This window comes from Scyliorhinus torazame, chromosome 6 (genome assembly GCF_047496885.1).
Source record: "Scyliorhinus torazame isolate Kashiwa2021f chromosome 6, sScyTor2.1, whole genome shotgun sequence".
NCBI lineage: Eukaryota > Metazoa > Chordata > Chondrichthyes > Carcharhiniformes > Scyliorhinidae > Scyliorhinus > Scyliorhinus torazame.
Genome location: NC_092712.1, coordinates 42,430,734 through 42,454,891, shown reverse-complemented (window position 1 = coordinate 42,454,891; position 24,158 = coordinate 42,430,734). Strand labels below are relative to the sequence as shown.

The 24,158-nt window shown below is 50.4% G+C and overlaps 1 protein-coding gene across 2 annotated transcripts in view; it reads right to left on the bottom strand.

Annotated features, from left to right (window-relative positions):
• LOC140424764 (tetratricopeptide repeat protein 21B-like) overlaps nt 1-24,158 on the bottom strand; it is a 169,194-nt gene that overhangs the window by 87,939 nt on the left and 57,097 nt on the right. For both annotated transcript variants that reach the window (XM_072508146.1, XM_072508147.1), the window contains 3 exons: nt 5,262-5,360; nt 4,313-4,505; nt 863-960 (listed from right to left, as the gene is read on the bottom strand). In XM_072508146.1, coding sequence (XP_072364247.1) covers nt 863-960; nt 4,313-4,505; nt 5,262-5,360 — 390 coding nt within the window. The remainder of the gene's footprint in view (nt 1-862; nt 961-4,312; nt 4,506-5,261; nt 5,361-24,158) is intronic.

The window sequence follows — 24,158 nt, the reverse complement described above, 5'->3', positions numbered from 1 at the left end:
ACCGGCACGAGAGAACATGCAAACTCCGCACAGACTGTCACCCGAGACCGGAATCAAACCCGGGCGCCTGGCGCTGGGAGGCAGTAATGCTAACCACTGTGTCACCGTGCCACTGGTCAGATCTTGGCAAAATTGAATGATGTGGTCATCTGCCCTCTGGCTTGTTAGTATGTCAGTTTCCTATGCTCCGGAGGTAGTTCTCTATTGTCTGTGCCTGGTGCTGAGGAAACTACACACTGGCGGAGATTCCAGCTGGATTAGTAGCGGCCCTAGCCCCTGTGCAGATGCTGCACAAGTGCGTAAAGCTGGGCATGCTGCTTAGATACACTCCTCAGTTCTGTACTCACTCTAATCTGTATTTGTCCTGCAATCTTCAAGCACTGGAGATTGTACTGCTCCTTAGTTTTTTACCACTAACATTTACATGTGCCCTCTGGTTTAAGTTACAAAGAGAGCTAAGGTGGTGCCTTTGTCCTTTAGATCATTCCCATGAACTTTGTTATCTTGGTCAAAAAGGGACATAGCGGTAAAATTGATACACATCAGCAGTGGCAAACAGGCTTACAGTGAATTGGCAGCCTGTTATATACTGCACCAGCTTTTATTTACCATTGACTTGGATAATATTGCCACGATTTTTAATTTTTAACTAAAAGTATCTGTGAGGCCAGTCTCCAAAAGAAGTTTGAATATCATTCTGTGAGCCTGTTGTGAAACATTTCCAATTCGTATTCCACAATTTTAAAGTAAATAAAATGTACTTTGGCAAGTGATCCCTTTTGAAAGGAAGTCGAAAGATAGAGTTATCTTGAAGCCTTATCTGATAATTCATTCCAACAATAGGGCAAATTCTATTCCTTACCGCGGATGTTCCAATGAACTCTTGCATTTCTTTTAGGAGCTCCAGCTGTTGTTCTGCATCTTCCAGCTGCCCGAGTAAGATTTCTGCTTGAATTTTTCCTGAACACAATAGACCGTTTTCATATTATCCAGTCACATGAGAAACTTTAGGAATGTTGCTTTGTGTGAGTTATTGAAAATATGAAGTGTATTCAGAGTAAAACAAAAGTCCTTTTTTTTTTAAATCAGAAAATAGCTCCCCACTCGCCTGGATGAGTGTAACTCCAACAACACTCAAGCAGCTCAACATCATCTAGGGTCCTGACGAATAGTGGCAGCAGTGTGTATCATTTGCAAGATGCACTGCAGCAACTTTCCAAAACTCCTTTGACAACACTTGCAAGTTCCCCTCCAAGCCATTCACAGAATCACAGAAGTGTACGGCACAGAAGGAGGCCATCTGGCCCATTGCATCCGCTTGGCTCTCCAAACCTGCATCGTGACTTAGTGCCATTCCCCTACCTTTACCCGTTACTCCTGCACTTTGTTTCTATTTAAGTAATCATCTACTACCCTCTTGGTGACCATAGGATACCATCCTCACTTGGAACTATATGTCCGTCCCTTCACTGGCACTGTGTCCAAAACCTGAAATTCCCTCCCTAACAGCACTGTGGGTGTACTTACACTACAGGGACTGCAAGGACAATTAGGATTGGGTAATAAACGGGCAGCACGGTGGCGCAGTGGATAACAGACATCCTGCCTCGTGAAAATCTGCAATTGTTTAATGCGACCTATTACAATCCCAGATTAGACCCCAACAGTGGCTAGGATACGGGACTGAAACCCCAATATTTTAGTTTATTTGAAAGACTGTGCGGAAAGAATGATTCACTCCAGGAGTGATTGCATGAAGAAATAGGGCTTCGTTATTTTTGAAACAAAACTTAATTATAATTACAATATTAAACTTTTTAAATTCACACCCAAAAATAACAGCTTACAATTTATATCTTAAACACCACTACTCAATTTCCCATTAAACAACAAGAAAAGAAACATACAGCTCTCAATCTATCTTACTGTGGGAGAATTGTGGGCTCAGCGTCAGATAGGTCAGAATTCAACTCCTTTCTCCAAGGTTTCTTCACCAACTCCCTCTGTAATGATTTCAAAATGTCTCTCTGCCTTCCATAGCTCCACTCAGGAATAACCTCATCTCCCCAAGCTGCAAAACAACTTGGGCAGGATTCTCTCAGCCAACGCTGGGCCGGCGAATCGCCGGGCCGGACGCAAATCGCGCGACGCCGCCCCGACGCCGGTCTGCCGATTCTCCGGAGAGGCGGAGAATCGGCGCCATGTTGCCGGCGCGGCGCCGGTCGGGAACCGCTCTACCCGGCCCCTCCGGCGATCCTCTGCCGGGATGGGCCGAGGGGCCACACAAAAAATCCAAATCCCACCAGCGCCGTCCATGTGTGGTCTTACCCGGTGGGACCTCGGCGAGCATGCATCCGGGGGCGACCTGGTGGGGGAGGAGGTTGAATCCGACCCGGGGAGAGGGCCTCCGCTGTGGCCTGGCCCGCGATCGGGGCCCACCAATCGGCGGGACGGACTCTCGGGCTGGGGACCTGTTTTGTTCTGTGCCAGCCCCTGTAGCCCTACGCCATGTTGCGTTGGGGCCGGCGCGGGGAAGGGAGCCACTGCGCATGCGCGCATTGGTGCCAGTCCCACTGCGCATGCGCGCATTGGCATCGATCCTACTGCGCATGCGCAGACCCGCGGCGCCCATCTGACGCTAGCATCGGCAGCTGGAGTGGCGTGGGTCGCTCCAGTGCCTTGCTGGCCCCCTGTAGGGGTCAGAATCGCTGCTCCTGAGGGCATGTTGACGCCGTTGAGAAACGGGACGCCGTTTATGACGGCGTCAACACTTAGCCTCAGAATCAGAGAATCCCGTCCCTTATTTCTGCAGGCTGCGAAGCACATATACTCCCCAGGGACATGCCCAGGCAAACCACCAAGTGTTAGCCCAGACTGAAAAACACATTCCTTGGTCAATTTCACCTGCTGGCTGCCCACCAGAATTCGTTTTAAACAAACACATTCTAACCCCAGGCTTTGAACCCTTAAATTGCCCACTACATTTACAATCCAATTTCCCCTCTTCTAATCGTCACAAAAGCTAAAACAGCCAATGTTAGAATTTAAGCAATGTAAGTAAACGTCACGTTGCCATAGTCCCAGATGACCACAGGCTGCTTTCCCCTTTGATGGGAACAGCTGACTGGTGGTGATTTAACCTGAGCATCGCTGCACCTCAGGCAAGGGACAAGGTTGAGAAGGCCAGGCCTTCATGAATAAGGGATAAGGGAATTGTTGGCTGTTGTTGGCCTCGCTCTGCATCACAAATCAACTGTCCAGCTAACTGAACTAGGGCATGGCGAGACCACATCTGGAGTACTGTGCACAGTTTTGGTCCCAGTCTCAGGAGAGGAGGCCAATCATTTAGGACTGAGATGAGGAGAAATTATTTCACTCAAAGGATTGTGGATCTTTGGAATTCTCTACCCCACAGGGTTCTGGGTGCTCCATCGTTGAATATGTTTAAGACTGGGAGAGACAGATTTTTGGTCTCTCAGAGGATGAAGGGATATGACGAACGGGCGGGAAAGTGGAGTTGAGGCGATGACCAGTCACGATCGTATTGAATGGCGGATCCGGCTCGCGCTGTTATTTCTTACATTCTTACGCACATTTTCCTCAGCCTCCTTTTCTCAGTCTCATTCAGCTACACTTGGGGCAATAGCTGCTGAGGAAACATGAGGAACTGGGTGATTACATACTATGAAGCCACTTAAAGGTAGAGATTTCAGTTGCGCGAATCGAGGAATGTTCGATTTGTATGAAATTGCTTTCCCCGCTCTCTTGGCAGAACGTTAACTTATTTTAAATAAAGAAGATAATACTTCAGTTAAAATAACAGACAAAGAAATTTGGGAAAAGCATGTTCAGTCTTTACTTGCAAGAATTCTACCTTGTACATTTGTCGCTCCTGACGTGGAATTTTCCAAATTTTCAGGTCCAAAAACTAAAGGCGGGACTCTCCATCCCACCGCATCCGTTTGGCCCCACCGGCAGCAGGATCAACCATCATGGCAGCCGGCCAATGGGGTTTCCCATTGTGGCCGTCCCCACACCGTCTTGAAATCTGCAGGCGTGATTGCGCTGCCGGCAAAACGGAGGATACCGTCCATGATGTCTGCAATTTGTGGTGATTAATTCAAAAGATTGTGGAAAGTTGAAATATTAAAAGCATCTATTGCTCAAGAGGGATTTGAGGATTTTCCGTTGTGCCCATAGTGACCTATCTTTGCATATCATTCTTGTTCAATCTATCTTTGTAACCGGTAACCAATTCAGACTCACACTGCTGTAGCCCGAGATTTCCGAGCAATCTTTCGAGCTTGCCCACCTGTTAGTGCGGGCATGTTGATTTCCTTCAGTTTCATTGCGTCTGTGTACCGCTTCACGGCGTCCTGCAGTTTATCCTGGAGGACAAGTTGGAAACCCAGCTCGGTCGCAATCTGTGCGTCTGTGGGGGCCATGTATAGTGAATGCTCCACCAGACTGTACGTCTGATCCAAAATGTTCCGGTTCCTGCCACACTGTTGAAGTTATAAAATGCACAACAGGTCAAATTCTGCATCAGTAAACAAACAGTTCGGCCCAGTATTCCTATCTCCCAGTTTTACTGCTGTTCCATTTTAAAGTGTACAAGCCCAGTTCAGACCAGCAGTCTTATTTCCCCATTTTACATTTTATTTCCTACTGGCAGAGTGGGAAATATGTAGTGCTTTGGAGAAAGAACTGGATAGAGTGGGGCTAATTGGATAGGGCTGCACGGTGGCACAGTGGTTAGCACTGCTGCCTCACAGCACTAGGGGCCCGGGTTCAATTCCGGACTTGGGTCACTGTCTGTGTGGAGTTTGTACATTCTCCCCTTGTGGGTTTCCAACGGGTGGTCCAAAGGTGTGCGGGTTAGGCGGATTGGCTCTGATAAATTGCCCCTTAGTGTCCAAGGCTGTGCACGTCATGTTATGGGGTTACGGGGATAGGATGGGGGGGACAGGAGAGTAGACATGGGGAGAGTGCTCATTCGAAGGGCTGGTGCAGACACGATGGGCCATGTGTCCTTTTTCTGCACTGTAGGGATTCTATGATCTTTTAAAGAACCATCACAGGCATAATTATGCTGTACCATTCTGTAATTTTATAAAGAATTACAACATACAAAGCAAAATTCAAAGCAAGAATTCTCACAATATCAAAATTAAAATTAGAATTTACCCTCTCTGGCTTTTGTTTCAATACTTTGTATAGGCAAGACCAAATGGTCAAAATGAAAAGATTGTTTCACTTACCATTCTGCTTAATAAAACAGCTACCGATAGATAAAGCTTTGGATTTTGAGGTTCCCTTTTCTCCAAGGCACAAATGAGCTGCTTCACGTACTTTTCAGCCTATATTAATAAATAGATTGTAAAAATGTATAAATGATGATCCATTGCATTCAGAGACATTTCTGTCTCCAGACACCTTGGGTTTTTTTTTCCGTTTGACCACTGCTCTCCAATGCCAACTTTAGTTTCGCCCAGGGAGGTTTCGTAGTTGATCAAATTCTGCCTCTCCTGTGGCATTCAGCTCTTGCTGAATCTGGATTAAGACTGTAATGAAGTCTGGAGCTTAGTGGTTCTGGTCGAGCCTGAACTGGGCTTCAGTGAACATGTTTTTTTAAAAATATATATTTTATTGAAAATTTTTGGCCAGCCATCACAGTACATTGTGTATCCTTTACACAGTAATATAACAGTATAAATAACAATGGCCTGTTTTATAAACAAAAAATAAATAATATATAACAAAAAACGAAAACTAACTCTAAATGGCAACTGCCTTGTCTCAGATAAGCACTCTCCAAAAATATGATTTGACAGTCCAATATACAATTATTTATAGCAACAACCTATACATATTATACATATATATTAACAAACCTGAGAGTCCTTCTGGTTCCTCCCCCCCCCCTCTCCCCCCCCCCCCCCCCCCCCCCCCCGGGCTGCTGCTGCTGCCTTCTTCTTTTCCATTCCCTCTATCTTTCTGTGAGGTATTCGACGAATGGTTGCCACCGCCTGGTGAAGCCTTGAGCCGATCCCCTTAGTACGAACTTAATCCGTTCCAGCTTTATAAACCCTGCCATGTCATTTATCCAGGTCTCCACCCCCGGGGGCTTGGCTTCCTTCCACATCAACAGTATCCTGCGCCGGGCTACTAGGGACGCAAAGGCCAAAACATCAGCCTCTCTCGCCTCCTGCACTCCCGGCTCTTCTGCAACCCCAAATATAGCCAACCCCCAGCTTGGTTCGACCTGGACCCCCACTACTTTCGAAAGCACCTTTGTCACCCCCACCCAAAACCCCTGTAGTGCCGGACATGACCAGAACATGTGGGTGTGATTCGCTGGGCTTCTCGAGCATCTCGCACACCTATCCTCCACCCCAAAAAATTTACTGAGCCGTGCTCCAGTCATATGCGCCCTGTGTAACACCTTAAATTGTATCAGGCTTAGCCTGGCACACGAGGACGATGAGTTTACCCTATTTAGGGCATCCGCCCACAGCCCCCCCTCAATCTCCTCCCCCAGCTCTTCTTCCCATTTCCCTTTCAGCTCATCTACCATAATCTCCCCCTCGTCCCTCATTTCCCTATATATATCTGACACCTTACCGTCCCCTACCCATGTCTTTGAGATCACTCTGTCCTGCACCTCCTGCATCGGGAGCTGCGGGAATTCCCTCACCTGTTGCCTCGCAAAATCCCTCAGTTGCATATACCGGAATGCATTCCCTTGGGGCAACCCATATTTCTCGGTCAGCGCTCCCAGACTTGCAAACTTCCCATCCACAAACAGATCTTTCAATTGTGTTACTCCTGCTCGTTGCCATATTCCAAATCCCCCATCCATTCATCCCGGGGCAAACCTATGATTATTTCTTATCGGGGACCCCACCAAGGCTCCCGTCTTTCCCCTATGCCGTCTCCACTGTCCCCAAATTTTCAAAGTAGCCACCACCACCGGGCTTGTGGTGTATTTCTTCGGTGAGAAGGGCAATGGGGCCGTCACCATAGCTTGTAGGCTAGTCCCCCTACAGGACGCCCTCTCCAGTCTCTTCCACGCCGCTCCCTCCTCTTCTCCCATCCACTTATTCACCATTGAGATATTGGCGGCCCAGTAGTACTCACTTAGGCTCGGTAGTGCCAGCCCCACCCCCCTATCCCTACTACGCTGTAAAAATCCCTTCCTCACTCTCGGGGTCTTCCCGGCCCACACAAAGCTCATGATACTCTTTTCAGTCCTTTTGAAAAAAGCCTTCGTGATCACCACCGGGAGGCACTGAAACACAAAGAGGAATCTCGGGAGGACTACCATTTTAACCGCCTGCACCCTCCCTGCCAATGACAGGGATACCATGTCCCATCTCTTGAAGTCCTCCTCCATTTGTTCCACCAACCGCGTTAAATTTAACCTATGCAATATACCCCAATTCTTGGCTATCTGGATCCCCAAATAAAAAAGTCCTTTGTTACCTTCCTCAACGGTAAATCCTCTATTTCTCTGCTCTGCTCCCCTGGATGCACCACAAACAACTCACTTTTCCCCATGTTCAGTTTATATCCTGAAAATTCTCCAAACTCCCGAAGTGTCCGCATTATCTCTGGCATCCCCTCTGCCGGGTCCGCTACATATAGCAACAAATCATCCGCATACAGAGATACACGGTGTTCTTCTCCTCCTCTGAGTACTCCCCTCCACTTCCTGGAACCCCTCAATGCTATTGCCAGGGGCTCAATCGCCAGTGCAAACAATAATGGGGAGGGAGGGCATCCCTGCCTTGTCCCTCTATGGAGCCGAAAGTATGCAGATCCCCGTCCATTCGTGACCACACTCGCCATCGGGGCCCTATACAACAGCTGTACCCATCTAACATACTCATCTCCAAAACCAAATCTCCTCAGCACCTCCCACAAATAATCCCACTCCACTCTATCAAATGCTTTCTCGGCATCCATCGCCACCACTATCTCCGCTTCCCCCTCTGGTGGGGGCATCATCATTACCCCTAGCAGCCTCCGTATATTCGTATTCAGCTGTCTCCCCTTCACAAACCCAGTTTGGTCCTCGTGGACCACCCCCGGGACACATTCCTCTAACCTCATTGCCGTTACCTTGGCCAGAATCTTAGCGTCTACATTTAGGAGGGAAATAGGTCTATAGGACCCGCATTTCAACGGGTCCTTTTCCTTCTTTAGGAGAAGCGATATCGTTGCCTCAGACATAGTCGGGGGCAGCTGTCCCCTTTCCTTTGCCTCATTAAAGGTCCTCATCAGTAGCGGGGCGAGCAAGTCCACATATTTCCTATAAAATTCAACTGGAAATCCATCCGGTCCCGGAACCTTCCCCGCCTGCATGCTCCTGATTCCTTTCACTACTTCCTCTATTTCGATCTTTGCTCCCATTTCCACCCTCTCCTGCTCCTCCACCTTAGGAAATTCCAGCCGGTCCAGAAAGCCCATCATTCTCTCCCTCCCATCCGGGGGTTGAGCTTCGTATAATCTTTTATAAAACGCTCCATCTCTCCTTCCTCATCCCTCACTCCCCCTATTTCCCTCGCTGCTCCCCTTTTCCTCAATTGGTGGGCCAGCAACCTGCTCGCCTTCTCCCCATATTCGTACTGCACCCTGTGCCTTCCTCCACTGTGCCTCTGCAGTACCCGTTGTCAGCAAGTCAAATTCTACGTGTAGCCTTTGCCTATCCCTGTACAGTCCCTCCTCCGGTGCCTCCGCATATTGCCTATCCACCCTCAGAAGTTCTTGCAGCAACCGCTCCCGTTCCCTACTCTCCTGCTTTCCTTTATGTGCCCTTATTGATATCAGCTCCCCTCTAACCACTGCCTTCAGCGCCTCCCAGACCACTCCCACCTGGACCTCCCCATTATCATTGAGTTCCAAGTACTTTTCAATGCACTCCCTCACCCTTAGACACACCCCCTCATCTGCCATTAGTCCCATGTCCATTCTCCAGGGTGGACGCCCTTCTGTTTCCTCCCCTATCTCCAAGTCTACCCAATGTGGAGCGTGATCCGAAATGGCTATAGCCGTATACTCCGTCCCCCTCACCTTCGGGATCAACGCCCTTCCCAAGACAAAAAAGTCTATTCGCGAATAAACTTTGTGGACATAGGAGAAAAACGAAAACTCCTTACTCCTAGGTCTACTAAACCTCCACGGGTCTACTCCTCCCATCTGCTCCATAAAATCTTTAAGCACCTTGGCTGCTGCCGGCCTCCTTCCAGTCCTGGACCTCGACCTGTCCAGCCATGGTTCCAACACCGTATTGAAATCTTCCCCCATTACCAACTTTCCCACCTCTAGGTCCAGGGTGCGTCCTAGCATACGCCTCATAAAATTGGCATCATCCCAGTTCGGGGTATATACGTTTACCAAAACCACCGTCTCCCCCTGTAATTTGCCACTCACCATCACGTATCTGCCCCCGCTATCCGCCACTATAGTCTTTGCTTCAAACATTACCCGCTTCCCCACTAATATCGCCACCCCCCCTGTTTTTCGCACCTAGCCCCGAATGAAACACCTGCCCCACCCATCCTTTGCGTAGTCTAACCTGGTCTATCAGTTTCAAGTGCGTCTCCTGTAACATAACCACGTCTGCCTGAAGTTTCTTAAGGTGTGCGAGTACCCTTGCCCTCTTTATCGGCCCATTCAGCCCTCTCACATTCCACGTGATCAGCCGGGTTGGGGGGCTTTTCACACCCCCCCTTGTCGATTAGCCATCCCCTTTTTCCAGCTCCTCCCCCGGTTCCCACGCAGCTGTGTCCCCCCCAGGCGGTGCCCCCCCCGCCCACCCCACCCCATACCAGCTCCCCCCTCTCCCCAGCAGCAGCAACCCAATAATTCCCCCCTCCCACCCCCCCCCGCTAGTTCCCCCACTAGCGTAGTTACACCCCCCATGTTGCTCCCAGAAGTCAGCAAACTCTGGCCGACCTCGGCTTCCCCCCGTGACCTTGGCTCGCACCGTGCGACGCCCCCTCCTTCCTGCTTCCCTATTCCCGCCATGATTGTCATAGCGCGGGAACCAAGCCCGCGCTTCCCCCTTGGCCCCGCCCCCAATGGCCACCGCCCCATCTCCTCCACCTCCTTTCCTCCCCCCACCACCACCTGTGGAAGAGAGAAAAGTTACCACATCGCAGGATTAATAACATAGAACTCCTCTTTCCCCCCTTTTTACCCCCCTCTTCGCCCCCCATACTCGCCCCACCACTTTGTTTCAAACGTTCTTTTTTAATAACCCGATCATTCCAATTTTTCTTCCACGATAAAAGTCCACGCCTCATCCGCCGTCTCAAAGTAGTGGTGCCTCCCTTGGTATGTGACCCACAGTCTTGCCGGTTGCAGCATCCCGAATTTTATCTTCTTTTTGTGAGGCACCGCCTTGGCCCGATTAAAGCTCGCCCTTCTCGCCACCTCCGCACTCCAGTCCTGGTATACGCGGATCACCGCGTTCTCCCACTTACTGCTCCGAGTTTTCTTTGCCCATCTAAGGACCATCTCTCTATCCTTAAAACGGAGGAATCTCACCACTATGGCTCTAGGAATTTCTCCTGCTCTTGGTCCTCGCCTCATCACTCGGTATGCTCCCTCCACCTCCAGCGGGCCCGCCGGGGCCTCCGCTCCCATTAACGAGTGCAACATCGTGCTCACATATGCCCCGACGTCCGCTCTCTCCGCACCTTCAGGAAGACCAAGAATCCTTAAGTTATTCCTCCTCGCGTTGTTCTCCAGAACCTCCAGTCTTTCCACACATCGTTTATGGTGTGCCTCGTGCATCTCCGTCTTCACCACCAGGCCCTGTATGTCGTCCTCATTCTCGGCAGCCTTTGCCTTCATGACCCAAAGCTCCCGCTCCTGGGTCTTTTGCTCATCCTTTAGCCCTTCGATCGCCTGCAATATCGGGGCCAACAGCTCCTTCTTCATTTCCTTTTTGAGTTCTTCCACACAGCATTTCAAGAACTCTTGTTGTTCAGGGCCCCATGTTAAACTACCACCTTCCGACGCCATCTTGGTTTTTGCTTGCCTTCCTTGCCGCTGCTCTAAGGGATCCACCGCAATCCGGCCACTTTCCCCTCCTTTTTCCATCCGTGTCCAGGGGGGATTCCCTTCTGGTTTACCGCACAGTGTTTTTAGCCGTTAAAATTGCCTTTGGGGCTCCTATCAAGAGCCCAAAAGTCCGTTCCACCGGGAGCTGCCGAAACGTGCGACTTAGCTGGTCATCGCCGCACCCGGAAGTCTTCAGTGAACATGTTATTGACAAACAGGAGACCCTTGATTAAACTATATTTATTGTCACAAGTAGGCTTACATTTACACTGCAATGAAGTTACTGTGAAAAGCCCCTGGTCGCCACACTCCGGTGCCTGCTCGGGTACACAGAGGGAGAATTTAAAATGTCCAAATTACCTAACAGCACGTCTTTCGGGACTTGTGGGAGGAAACCGGAGCACCCGGAGGAAACACACGCAGACACGGGGAGAACGTGCAGACGCCGCACAGACAGTGACCCAAGCCGGGAATCAAACCTGGTACCCAGGCGCTGTGAAGCCACAGTGCTAACCACTGTGCTACCGTGCTGCCCATAGGACAAACCTGGGTATCATTATCTAGTGATGGATGGATACCAGCATTCTAACTATACTGGACCAGCTTGGTTAGGAGGGCAGTTCGCTCTGCTCCACCTTGCAGCTCGGGTATTATCATGATCCATAGCCTTCCTTGGATCCAGCGCATTTAGATGCATCCTAATGCCATACAGGAGTGAACCAGATTGGCTTTGCATTGGTATTGATTTTTAAAAAAAATTTAAAATATTTTTATTCGGATTTTCATTTTATATAATACACAACAGTACAAAACAAGACAGAGTAAAACACCAGTACAAACATAAAACCCCAAAACATAGCCTACTCCTTCCCACAATTGCAATGGTATTGATGATGGTGAGGACCTTGGGAGCAGGCTGCATGATTGGCTGATCACTCTTGCATGCTGCACAAATTTGTCATCAAAGGAGAGCAGGGCACCAAGGAAAGCTGCCACCTTGAGGCAGGAACAAGCAACATGAAGGGAGTCAGGAAATGTGCCAATGTACCACTTTGCCCTCAGAGAAAAGTTCCCTCAGTGCTCATCCGCCCTTTGCATTATCCACCCTCTCACACCTGTATCATAGTGGCCAAAACCGTATTCTCCAGAATTGGCCTCTGCACAAACTCAATTCTCAATTGACCAATTTTTTCACCTTCTCTTACAGCACTAAAGACAGAACAATCTAGCCGCAGCAGTAACACGCTCAGTTGTCTTTACCATGACGCCTTTTCTGCATGCCATTGTATCTTTTATGTGCAACATATAAGAACAGAAAATAATGGCCCGTCTGGACGCTTGCCAGGTGGCCAGGACCCTTCCGGGTGAACATGGGGACGGGAGGGGTTGGGGGGGGGGGGGGGGGGGGGTTGTGGTTGCAGGGTGGACATTGTGGAGGACAAAACGATCTTGCTTCTTGGCCCTTTGCTATGAAATGAATCTGCAGGTGCTCCCTGCTCACCCTCCGATACAGTGATGTTTCTATTTCAGGTTACTGTGTTGGATGAGCAGCCATGGTTATAGGGGATAGCAGAGCAGCCTCGAAGGACCGAATGGCCTCCTCCTGCTTCTATTTTCTACGTTGTCTATTTTCTATGTTTCGATAAAAGGGCTTGACGTCGTATTGCTCTGAGTAGCAGCAGTCACACCTCATCTTGATGACACTCCACCGCCGTACTGAGGGAGTGCTGCACTGTGGGAGGTACCGTCTTCCCTACGAGTCTTTAAACCAAGTCTGCTCAGGTGTTCCTAATTCGAAAAAGGGCAGGGGGAGTTCGCCCTAAATCAACAATAAAAAAAGATGATTTCTTCACTCAGAGGGTTTTGAATCCTTGGGATTCTCCACTCCGGAAGATTGCGGATGCTCCATCGGTGAATACATTGAAGGCTGTCAAGGAATATGGGGAATGGGCGGGAAAGTGAAGTTGAGGCGCAAATCATCATGACTGCCTTTGGGACAATCATTCTTCAAATCTGCCAGGTACATGTGATGACCCACCTTTGGGAAGATTACCTGGAGGTGGGAATGCTGCAGACTGCTGACAACGGCAGGATTCCTGAATACCTTCCGAGTCCCGCCTTCAAACAGGCCCCCACCAAACTGGGCAGATTCTGTCCACTCTGCCACTCATATGAGCAGCTGGGTTCTTAACACTTAGATAGCATTCAACTTCTCTCACAATCCTCTTTATAACGCATGTCCTATAGTGCTGTTTGGGCAGGCGTTCCAGCATTTTGGCTCAACGACAGTCCAATATTTTTTATCTGCGCCTGCCACTATATTCTAATAGAGCAACCCAATACAGTACAAATTCAACTTATATATATGGCTAACAACAGGGTTACTTGCTTATCTGTGCCGACCCTGGGAGAGAGACATGGTAATGGACAGTCTGGTATCCTAACAAAGGTTGGGGCCTGGTCCGGTATCCTAACTGTAATGTGTGGTGAATGTATTATGGCAACCATTCACCACTGTATTGCATTGTACTATGTTGTTGCCCTTGTGGGCTCCACCTATGGACCATTGTATCACATTACATCGCATTGTATCATGTTGGTGCCCTTGTGGGTTCCGCCCCTGGCTCCGCCCCCTCAGGGGAGGTATTTAGATCTGCTGCCCTGCAGGCAGCTCTCAGTGCAGGGCAGTCGCAGGCAGGCACTGTTCTAGCTGATTAAAACCACTGTTCACTTCAACTCTCCGTCTCGTGTGAATTGATGGCTGCATCATAATGTAATTGAAGGTCAAGTGGCAATGGTTAGATTATCACTTGCTGAAGATGATCTCTGCCTGACATCTTTGTGATGTGAATGTAACTTGCCACTTGTCAGCCCAAGCCTGGATATTGTCCAGGTCTTGCTGCACTTGGACATGCATTTGGGCTGCTTCATTAGCTGGGGAGTCGCGAATGGTGCTGAACTTTGTGCAGCCACCTGCGAACATCCCCACTTCTGACCTTATGATAGAACATAGAACATTACAGCGCAGTACAGGCCCTTGGGCCCTCGATGTTGCACCGACCTGTGAAACCACTCGAAAGCCCATGTACACTATTCCCTTATCGCCCATATGTCTATCCAATGACCATTTGAATGCCCTTAGTGTTGGCGAGTCCACTACTGTTGCAGGCAGGGCATTCCACGCCCTTACTACTCTCTGAGTAAAGAACGTACCTCTGACACCTGTCTTATATCATGTCGATTTCGGCGGCGTGAGAACAGCTGGTGAGTGGTGAGTCAGTTTCAGCGGGAGCATTGCGGAAGGAGGTTGCTGGGAGGTAAGTCAACCTTTAAAAGCACTTGTCTTTGCAGGGGCAGGCCAGTCGATTTCGGCGGGAGAACAGCTGGTGAGTGGTGAGTCAGTTTCAGCGGGAGCATTGCGGAAGGAGGTTGCTGGGAGGTAAGTCAACCTTTAAAAGCACTTGTCTTTGCAGGGGCAGGCCAGTCGATTTCGGCGGCGTGAGAACAGCTGGTGAGTGGTGAGTCAGTTTCAGCGGGAGCATTGCGGAAGGAGGTTGCTGGGAGGTAAGTCAACCTTTAAAAGCACTTGTCTTTGCAGGGGCAGGCCAGTCGATTTCGGCGGCGTGAGAACAGCTGGTGAGTGGTGAGTCAGTTTCAGCGGGAGCATTGCGGAAGGAGGTTGCTGGGAGGTAAGTCAACCTTTAAAAGCACTTGTCTTTGCAGGGGCAGGCCAGTCGATTTCGGCGGGAGAACAGCTGGTGAGTGGTGAGTCAGTTTCAGCGGGAACATTGCGGAAGGAGGTTGCTGGGAGGTAAGTCAACCTTTAAAAGCACTTGTCTTTGCAGGGGCAGGCCAGTCGATTTCGGCGGGAGAACAGCTGGTGAGTGGTGAGTCAGTTTCAGCGGGAGCATTGCGGAAGGAGGTTGCTGGGAGGTAAGTCAACCTTTAAAAGCACTTGTCTTTGCAGGGGCAGGCCAGTCGATTTCGGCGGCGTGAGAACAGCTGGTGAGTGGTGAGTCAGTTTCAGCGGGAGCATTGCGGAAGGAGGTTGCTGGGAGGTAAGTCAACCTTTAAAAGCACTTGTCTTTGCAGGGGCAGGCCAGTCGATTTCGGCGGGAGAACAGCTGGTGAGTGGTGAGTCAGTTTCAGCGGGAGCATTGCGGAAGGAGGTTGCTGGGAGGTAAGTCAACCTTTAAAAGCACTTGTCTTTGCAGGGGCAGGCCAGTCGATTTCGGCGGCGGGAGAACAGCTGGTGAGTGGTGAGTCAGTTTCAGCGGGAGCATTGCGGAAGGAGGTTGCTGGGAGGTAAGTCAACCTTTAAAAGCACTTGTCTTTGCAGGGGCAGGCCAGTCGATTTCGGCGGCGGGAGAACAGCTGGTGAGTGGTGAGTCAGTTTCAGCGGGAGCATTGCGGAAGGAGGTTGCTGGGAGGTAAGTCAACCTTTAAAAGCACTTGTCTTTGCAGGGGCAGGCCAGTCGATTTCGGCGGGAGAACAGCTGGTGAGTGGTGAGTCAGTTTCAGCGGGAGCATTGCGGAAGGAGGTTGCTGGGAGGTAAGTCAACCTTTAAAAGCACTTGTCTTTGCAGGGGCAGGCCAGTCGATTTCGGCGGCGTGAGAACAGCTGGTGAGTGGTGAGTCAGTTTCAGCGGGAGCATTGCGGAAGGAGGTTGCTGGGAGGTAAGTCAACCTTTAAAAGCACTTGTCTTTGCAGGGGCAGGCCAGTCGATTTCGGCGGCGTGAGAACAGCTGGTGAGTGGTGAGTCAGTTTCAGCGGGAGCATTGCGGAAGGAGGTTGCTGGGAGGTAAGTCAACCTTTAAAAGCACTTGTCTTTGCAGGGGCAGGCCAGTCGATTTCGGCGGGAGAACAGCTGGTGAGTGGTGAGTCAGTTTCAGCGGGAACATTGCGGAAGGAGGTTGCTGGGAGGTAAGTCAACCTTTAAAAGCACTTGTCTTTGCAGGGGCAGGCCAGTCGATTTCGGCGGGAGAACAGCTGGTGAGTGGTGAGTCAGTTTCAGCGGGAGCATTGCGGAAGGAGGTTGCTGGGAGGTAAGTCAACCTTTAAAAGCACTTGTCTTTGCAGGGGCAGGCCAGTCGATTTCGGCGGCGTGAGAACAGCTGGTGAGTGGTGAGTCAGTTTCAGCGGGAGCATTGCGGAAGGAGGTTGCTGGGAGGTAAGTCAACCTTTAAAAGCACTTGTCTTTGCAGGGGCAGGCCAGTCGATTTCGGCGGGAGAACAGCTGGTGAGTGGTGAGTCAGTTTCAGCGGGAGCATTGCGGAAGGAGGTTGCTGGGAGGTAAGTCAACCTTTAAAAGCACTTGTCTTTGCAGGGGCAGGCCAGTCGATTTCGGCGGCGGGAAAACAGCTGGGGAGTGGTGAGTCAGTTTCAGCGGGAGCATTGCGGAAGGAGGTTGCTGGGAGGTAAGTCAACCTTTAAAAGCACTTGTCTTTGCAGGGGCAGGCCAGTCGATTTCGGCGGGAGAACAGCTGGTGAGTGGTGAGTCAGTTTCAGCGGGAGCATTGCGGAAGGAGGTTGCTGGGAGGTAAGTCAACCTTTAAAAGCACTTGTCTTTGCAGGGGCAGGCCAGTCGATTTCGGCGGCGGGAGAACAGCTGGTGAGTGGTGAGTCAGTTTCAGCGGGAGCATTGCGGAAGGAGGTTGCTGGGAGGTAAGTCAACCTTTAAAAGCACTTGTCTTTGCAGGGGCAGGCCAGTTGATTTCGGCGGGAGAACAGCTGGTGAGTGGTGAGTCAGTTTCAGCGGGAGCATTGCGGAAGGAGGTTGCTGGGAGGTAAGTCTACCTTTAAAAGCACTTGTCTTTGCAGGGGCAGGCCAGTCGATTTCGGCGGCGGGAGAACAGCTGGTGAGTGGTGAGTCAGTTTCAGCGGGAGCATTGCGGAAGGAGGTTGCTGGGAGGTAAGTCAATCTTTAAAAGCACTTGCCTTTGCAGGGGCAGGCCAGTCGATTTCGGCGGGAGAACAGCTGGTGAGTGGTGAGTCAGTTTCAGCGGGTGCATTGCGGAAGGAGGTTGCTGGGAGGTAAGTCAACCTTTAAAAGCACTTGTCTTTGCAGGGGCAGGCCAGTCGATTTCGGCGGGAGAACAGCTGGTGAGTGGTGAGTCAGTTTCAGCGGGAGCATTGCGGAAGGAGGTTGCTGGGAGGTAAGTCAACCTTTAAAAGCACTTGTCTTTGCAGGGGCAGGCCAGTCGATTTCGGCGGGAGAACAGCTGGTGAGTGGTGAGTCAGTTTCAGCGGGAGCATTGCGGAAGGAGGTTGCTGGGAGGTAAGTCAACCTTTAAAAGCACTTGTCTTTGCAGGGGCAGGCCAGTCGATTTCGGCGGCGGGAGAACAGCTGGTGAGTGGTGAGTCAGTTTCAGCGGGAGCATTGCGGAAGGAGGTTGCTGGGAGGTAAGTCAACCTTTAAAAGCACTTGTCTTTGCAGGGGCAGGCCAGTCGATTTCGGCGGCGTGAGAACAGCTGGTGAGTGGTGAGTCAGTTTCAGCGGGAGCATTGCGGAAGGAGGTTGCTGGGAGGTAAGTCAACCTTTAAAAGCACTTGTCTTTGCAGGGGCAGGCCAGTCGATTTCGGCGGGAGAACAGCTGGTGAGTGGTGAGTCAGTTTCAGCGGGAACATTGCGGAAGGAGGTTGCTGGGAGGTAAGTCAACCTTTAAAAGCACTTGTCTTTGCAGGGGCAGGCCAGTCGATTTCGGCGGGAGAACAGCTGGTGAGTGGTGAGTCAGTTTCAGCGGGAGCATTGCGGAAGGAGGTTGCTGGGAGGTAAGTCAACCTTTAAAAGCACTTGTCTTTGCAGGGGCAGGCCAGTCGATTTCGGCGGCGTGAGAACAGCTGGTGAGTGGTGAGTCAGTTTCAGCGGGAGCATTGCGGAAGGAGGTTGCTGGGAGGTAAGTCAACCTTTAAAAGCACTTGTCTTTGCAGGGGCAGGCCAGTCGATTTCGGCGGGAGAACAGCTGGTGAGTGGTGAGTCAGTTTCAGCGGGAGCATTGCGGAAGGAGGTTGCTGGGAGGTAAGTCAACCTTTAAAAGCACTTGTCTTTGCAGGGGCAGGCCAGTCGATTTCGGCGGCGGGAAAACAGCTGGGGAGTGGTGAGTCAGTTTCAGCGGGAGCATTGCGGAAGGAGGTTGCTGGGAGGTAAGTCAACCTTTAAAAGCACTTGTCTTTGCAGGGGCAGGCCAGTCGATTTCGGCGGGAGAACAGCTGGTGAGTGGTGAGTCAGTTTCAGCGGGAGCATTGCGGAAGGAGGTTGCTGGGAGGTAAGTCAACCTTTAAAAGCACTTGTCTTTGCAGGGGCAGGCCAGTCGATTTCGGCGGCGGGAGAACAGCTGGTGAGTGGTGAGTCAGTTTCAGCGGGAGCATTGCGGAAGGAGGTTGCTGGGAGGTAAGTCAACCTTTAAAAGCACTTGTCTTTGCAGGGGCAGGCCAGTTGATTTCGGCGGGAGAACAGCTGGTGAGTGGTGAGTCAGTTTCAGCGGGAGCATTGCGGAAGGAGGTTGCTGGGAGGTAAGTCTACCTTTAAAAGCACTTGTCTTTGCAGGGGCAGGCCAGTCGATTTCGGCGGCGGGAGAACAGCTGGTGAGTGGTGAGTCAGTTTCAGCGGGAGCATTGCGGAAGGAGGTTGCTGGGAGGTAAGTCAATCTTTAAAAGCACTTGCCTTTGCAGGGGCAGGCCAGTCGATTTCGGCGGGAGAACAGCTGGTGAGTGGTGAGTCAGTTTCAGCGGGTGCATTGCGGAAGGAGGTTGCTGGGAGGTAAGTCAACCTTTAAAAGCACTTGTCTTTGCAGGGGCAGGCCAGTCGATTTCGGCGGGAGAACAGCTGGTGAGTGGTGAGTCAGTTTCAGCGGGAGCATTGCGGAAGGAGGTTGCTGGGAGGTAAGTCAACCTTTAAAAGCACTTGTCTTTGCAGGGGCAGGCCAGTCGATTTCGGCGGGAGAACAGCTGGTGAGTGGTGAGTCAGTTTCAGCGGGAGCATTGCGGAAGGAGGTTGCTGGGAGGTAAGTCAACCTTTAAAAGCACTTGTCTTTGCAGGGGCAGGCCAGTCGATTTCGGCGGCGGGAGAACAGCTGGTGAGTGGTGAGTCAGTTTCAGCGGGAGCATTGCGGAAGGAGGTTGCTGGGAGGTAAGTCAACCTTTAAAAGCACTTGTCTTTGCAGGGGCAGGCCAGTCGATTTCGGCGGCGGGAGAACAGCTGGTGAGTGGTGAGTCAGTTTCAGCGGGAGCATTGCGGAAGGAGGTTGCTGGGAGGTAAGTCAACCTTTAAAAGCACTTGTCTTTGCAGGGGCAGGCCAGTCGATTTCGGCGGGAGAACAGCTGGTGAGTGGTGAGTCAGTTTCAGCGGGAGCATTGCGGAAGGAGGTTGCTGGGAGGTAAGTCAACCTTTAAAAGCACTTGTCTTTGCAGGGGCAGGCCAGTCGATTTCGGCGGCGTGAGAACAGCTGGTGAGTGGTGAGTCAGTTTCAGCGGGAGCATTGCGGAAGGAGGTTGCTGGGAGGTAAGTCAACCTTTAAAAGCACTTGTCTTTGCAGGGGCAGGCCAGTCGATTTCGGCGGCGGGAGAACAGCTGGTGAGTGGTGAGTCAGTTTCAGCGGGAGCATTGCGGAAGGAGGTTGCTGGGAGGTAAGTCAACCTTTAAAAGCACTTGTCTTTGCAGGGGCAGGCCAGTCGATTTCGGCGGCGTGAGAACAGCTGGTGAGTGGTGAGTCAGTTTCAGCGGGAGCATTGCGGAAGGAGGTTGCTGGGAGGTAAGTCAACCTTTAAAAGCACTTGTCTTTGCAGGGGCAGGCCAGTCGATTTCGGCGGCGCGAGAACAGCTGGTGAGTGGTGAGTCAGTTTCAGCAGGAGCTGAGAATTTTTATTTTTTTTTAATTTTAAATTAGTGTTTTAGGCGGGAACAGGAAGTCGACCCGCGGACGTCTGGGAAGACCCTCACCAATAAATTCTGGTGGAGAGGAAACCCGAGACACTACACGTGTAGTGTCTCCCACCCGCCCTCCTCCTCTGACCTAATAATAAAACCCATTGGTCTGAGGTAAGTACCATATTTTATTATATTATTATTATTTTTTAGCCAGATCTTGGTAGAAAGTTAGAGGAATGGCAGGGAAGGGAGTGCAATGTTCCTCCTGCAGGATGTTTGAGGTGAGGGATACAGTTAGTGTCCCTGCTGATTTTACCTGCAGGAAGTGCTGCCATCTCCAGCTCCTCCAAGACCGAGTTAGGGAACTGGAGCTGGAGTTGGAAGAACTTCGGATCATTCGGGAGGCAGAAGGGGTCATAGATAGCAGCTTCAGGGAATTAGTTACACCAAAGATTGGAGATAGGTGGGTAACTGTAAGAGGGACTGGGAAAAAACAGTCAGTGCAGGGATCCCCTGCGGTCGTACCCCTGAGAAACAAGTATACCGCTTTGGATACTTGTGGGGGGGGGGACTTACCAGGGGTAAGCCATGGGGTACAGGCCTCTGGCACGGAGTCTGTCCCTGTTGCTCAGAAGGGAAGGGGGGAGAGGAGCAGAGCATTAGTAATTGGGGACTCTATAGTCAGGGGCACAGATAGGAGATTTTGTGGGAGCGTGAGAGACTCACGTTTGGTATGTTGCCTCCCAGGTGCAAGGGTACGTGATGTCTCGGATCGTGTTTTCCGGGTCCTTAGGGGGGAGGGGGAGCAGCCCCAAGTCGTGGTCCACATTGGCACCAACGACATAGGTAGGAAAGGGGACAAGGATGTCAGGCAGGCTTTCAAGGAGCTAGGATGGAAGCTCAGAACTAGAACAAACAGTGTTGTTATCTCTGGGTTGTTGCCCGTGCCACGTGATAGTGAGATGAGGAATAAGGAGAGAGAGCATTTAAACACGTGGCTACAGGGATGGTGCAGGCGGGAGGGATTCAGATTTTTGGATAACTGGGGCTCTTTCTGGGGAAGGTGGGACCTCTACAGACAGGATGGTCTACATCTGAACCTGAGGGGCACAAATATCCTGGGGGGGAGATTTGTTAGTGCTCTTTGGGGGGGTTTAAACTAATGCAGCAGGGGCATGGGAACCTGGATTGTAGTTTTAGGGTAAGGGAGAATGAGAGTATAGAGGTCAGGAGCACAGATTTGACATCGCAGGAGGGGGCCAGTGTTCAGGTAGGTGGTTTGAAGTGTGTCTACTTCAATGCCAGGAGTATACGAAACAAGGTAGGGGAACTGGCAGCGTGGGTTGGTACCTGGGACTTCGATGTTGTGGCCATTTCGGAGACATGGATAGAGCAGGGACAGGAATGGATGTTGCAGGTTCCGGGGTTTAGGTGTTTTAGTAAGCTCAGAGAAGGAGGCAAAAGAGGGGGAGGTGTGGCGCTGCTAGTCAAGAGCAGTATTACGGTGGCGGAGAGGATGCTAGATGGGGACTCTTCTGCCGAGGTAGTATGGGCTGAAGTTAGAAACAGGAAAGGAGAGGTCACCCTGTTGGGAGTTTTTTATAGGCCTCCTAATAGTTCTAGGGATGTAGAGGAAAGGATGGCGAAGATGATTCTGGATATGAGCGAAAGTAACAGGGTAGTTATTATGGGAGATTTTAACTTTCCAAATATTGACTGGAAAAGATATAGTTCGAGTACAATAGATGGGTCGTTTTTTGTACAGTGTGTGCAGGAGGGTTTCCTGAAACAATATGTTGACAGGCCAACAAGAAGGAAGGCCACGTTGGATTTGGTTTTGGGTAATGAACCAGGCCAGGTGTTGGATTTGGAGGTAGGAGAGCACTTTGGGGACAGTGACCACAATTCGGTGACGTTTACGTTAATGATGGAAAGGGATAAGTATACACCGCAGGGCAAGAGTTATAGCTGGGGGAAGGGCAATTATGATGCCATTAGACGTGACTTGGGGGGGATAAGGTGGAGAAGTAGGCTGCAAGTGTTGGGCACACTGGATAAGTGGGGCTTGTTCAAGGATCAGCTACTGCGTGTTCTTGATAAGTATGTACCGGTCAGACAGGGAGGAAGGCATCGAGCGAGGGAACCGTGGTTTACCAAGGAAGTGGAATCTCTTGTTAAGAGGAAGAAGGAGGCCTATGTGAAGATGAAGTGTGAAGTTTCGGTTGGGGCGATGGATAGTTACAAGGTAGCGAGGAAGGATCTAAAGAGAGAGCTAAGACGAGCAAGGAGGGGACATGAGAAGTATTTGGCAGGAAGGATCAAGGAAAACCCAAAAGCTTTCTATAGGTATGTCAGGAATAAGCGAATGACTAGGGAAAGAGTAGGACCAGTCAAGGACAGGGATGGGAAATTGTGTGTGGAGTCTGAAGAGATAGACGAGATACTAAATGAATATTTTTCGTCAGTATTCACTCAGGAAAAAGATAATGTTGTGGAGGAGAATGCTGAGCCCCAGGCTAATAGAATAGATGGCATTGAGGTACGTAGGGAAGAGGTGTTGGCAATTCTGGACAGGCTGAAAATAGATAAGTACCCGGGACCTGATGGGATTTATCCGAGGATTCTATGGGAGGCCAGGGAAGAGATTGCTGGACCTTTGGCTTTGATTTTTATGTCATCATTGGCTACAGGAATAGTGCCAGAGGACTGGAGGACAGCAAATGTGGTCCCTTTGTTCAAAAAGGGGAGCAGAGACAACCCCGGCAACTATAGGCCGGTGAGCCTCACGTCTGTAGTGGGTAAAGTCTTGGAGGGGATTATAAGAGACAAGATTTATAATCATCTAGATAGGAATAATATGATCAGGGATAGTCAGCATGGCTTTGTGAAGGGTAGGTCATGCCTCACAAACCTTATTGAGTTCTTTGAGAAGGTTACTGAACAGGTAGACGAGGGTAGAGCAGTTGATGTGGTGTATATGGATTTCAGCAAAGCGTTTGATAAGGTTCCCCACGGTAGGCTATTGCAAAAAATACGGAGGCTGGGGATTGAGGGTGATTTAGAGATGTGGATCAGAAATTGGCTAGCTGAAAGAAGACAGAGGGTGGTGGTTGATGGGAAATGTTCAGAATGGAGTACAGTCACAAGTGGAGTACCACAAGGATCTGTTCTGGGGCCGTTGCTGTTTGTCATTTTTATCAATGACCTAGAGGAAGGCGCAGAAGGGTGGGTGAGTAAATTTGCAGATGATACTAAAGTCGGTGGTGTTGTCGATAGTGTGGAAGGATGTAGCAGATTACAGAGGGATATAGATAAGCTGCAGAGCTGGGCCGAGAGGTGGCAAATGGAGTTTAATGTAGAGAAGTGTGAGGTGATTCACTTTGGAAGGAATAACAGGAATGCGGAATATTTGGCTAATGGTAAAGTTCTTGAAAGTGTGGATGAGCAGAGGGATCTAGGTGTCCATGTACATAGATCCCTGAAAGTTGCCACCCAGGTTGATAGGGTTGTGAAGAAGGCCTATGGAGTGTTGGCCTTTATTGGTAGAGGGATTGAGTTCCGGAGTCGGGAGGTCATGTTGCAGCTGTACAGAACTCTGGTACGGCCGCATTTGGAGTATTGCGTACAGTTCTGGTCACCGCATTATAGGAAGGACGTGGAGGCTTTGGAGCGGGTGCAGAGGAGATTTACCAGGATGTTGCCTGGTATGGAGGGAAAATCTTATGAGGAAAGGCTGATGGACTTGAGGTTGTTTTCGTTGGAGAGAAGAAGGTTAAGAGGAGACTTAATAGAGGCATACAAAATGATCAGGGGGTTGGATAGGGTGGACAGTGAGAGCCTTCTCCCGCGGATGGATATGGCTGGCACGAGGGGACATAACTTTAAACTGAGGGGTAATAGATATAGGACAGAGGTCAGAGGTAGGTTCTTTATGCAAAGAGTAGTGAGGCCGTGGAATGCCCTACCTGCTACAGTGGTGAACTCGCCAACATTGAGGGCATTTAAAAGTTTATTGGATAAACATATGGGTGATAATGGCATAGTGTAGGTTGGATGGCTTTTGTTTCGGTGCAACATCGTGGCCGAAGGGCCTGTACTGCGCTGTATTGTTCTATGTTCTATGTTCTATGTTCTATATCTATCTCCCCTCAATTTAAAGCTATGTCCCCTCATGCTAGACATCACCATCCGAGGAAAAAGGCTCTCACTGTCCACCCT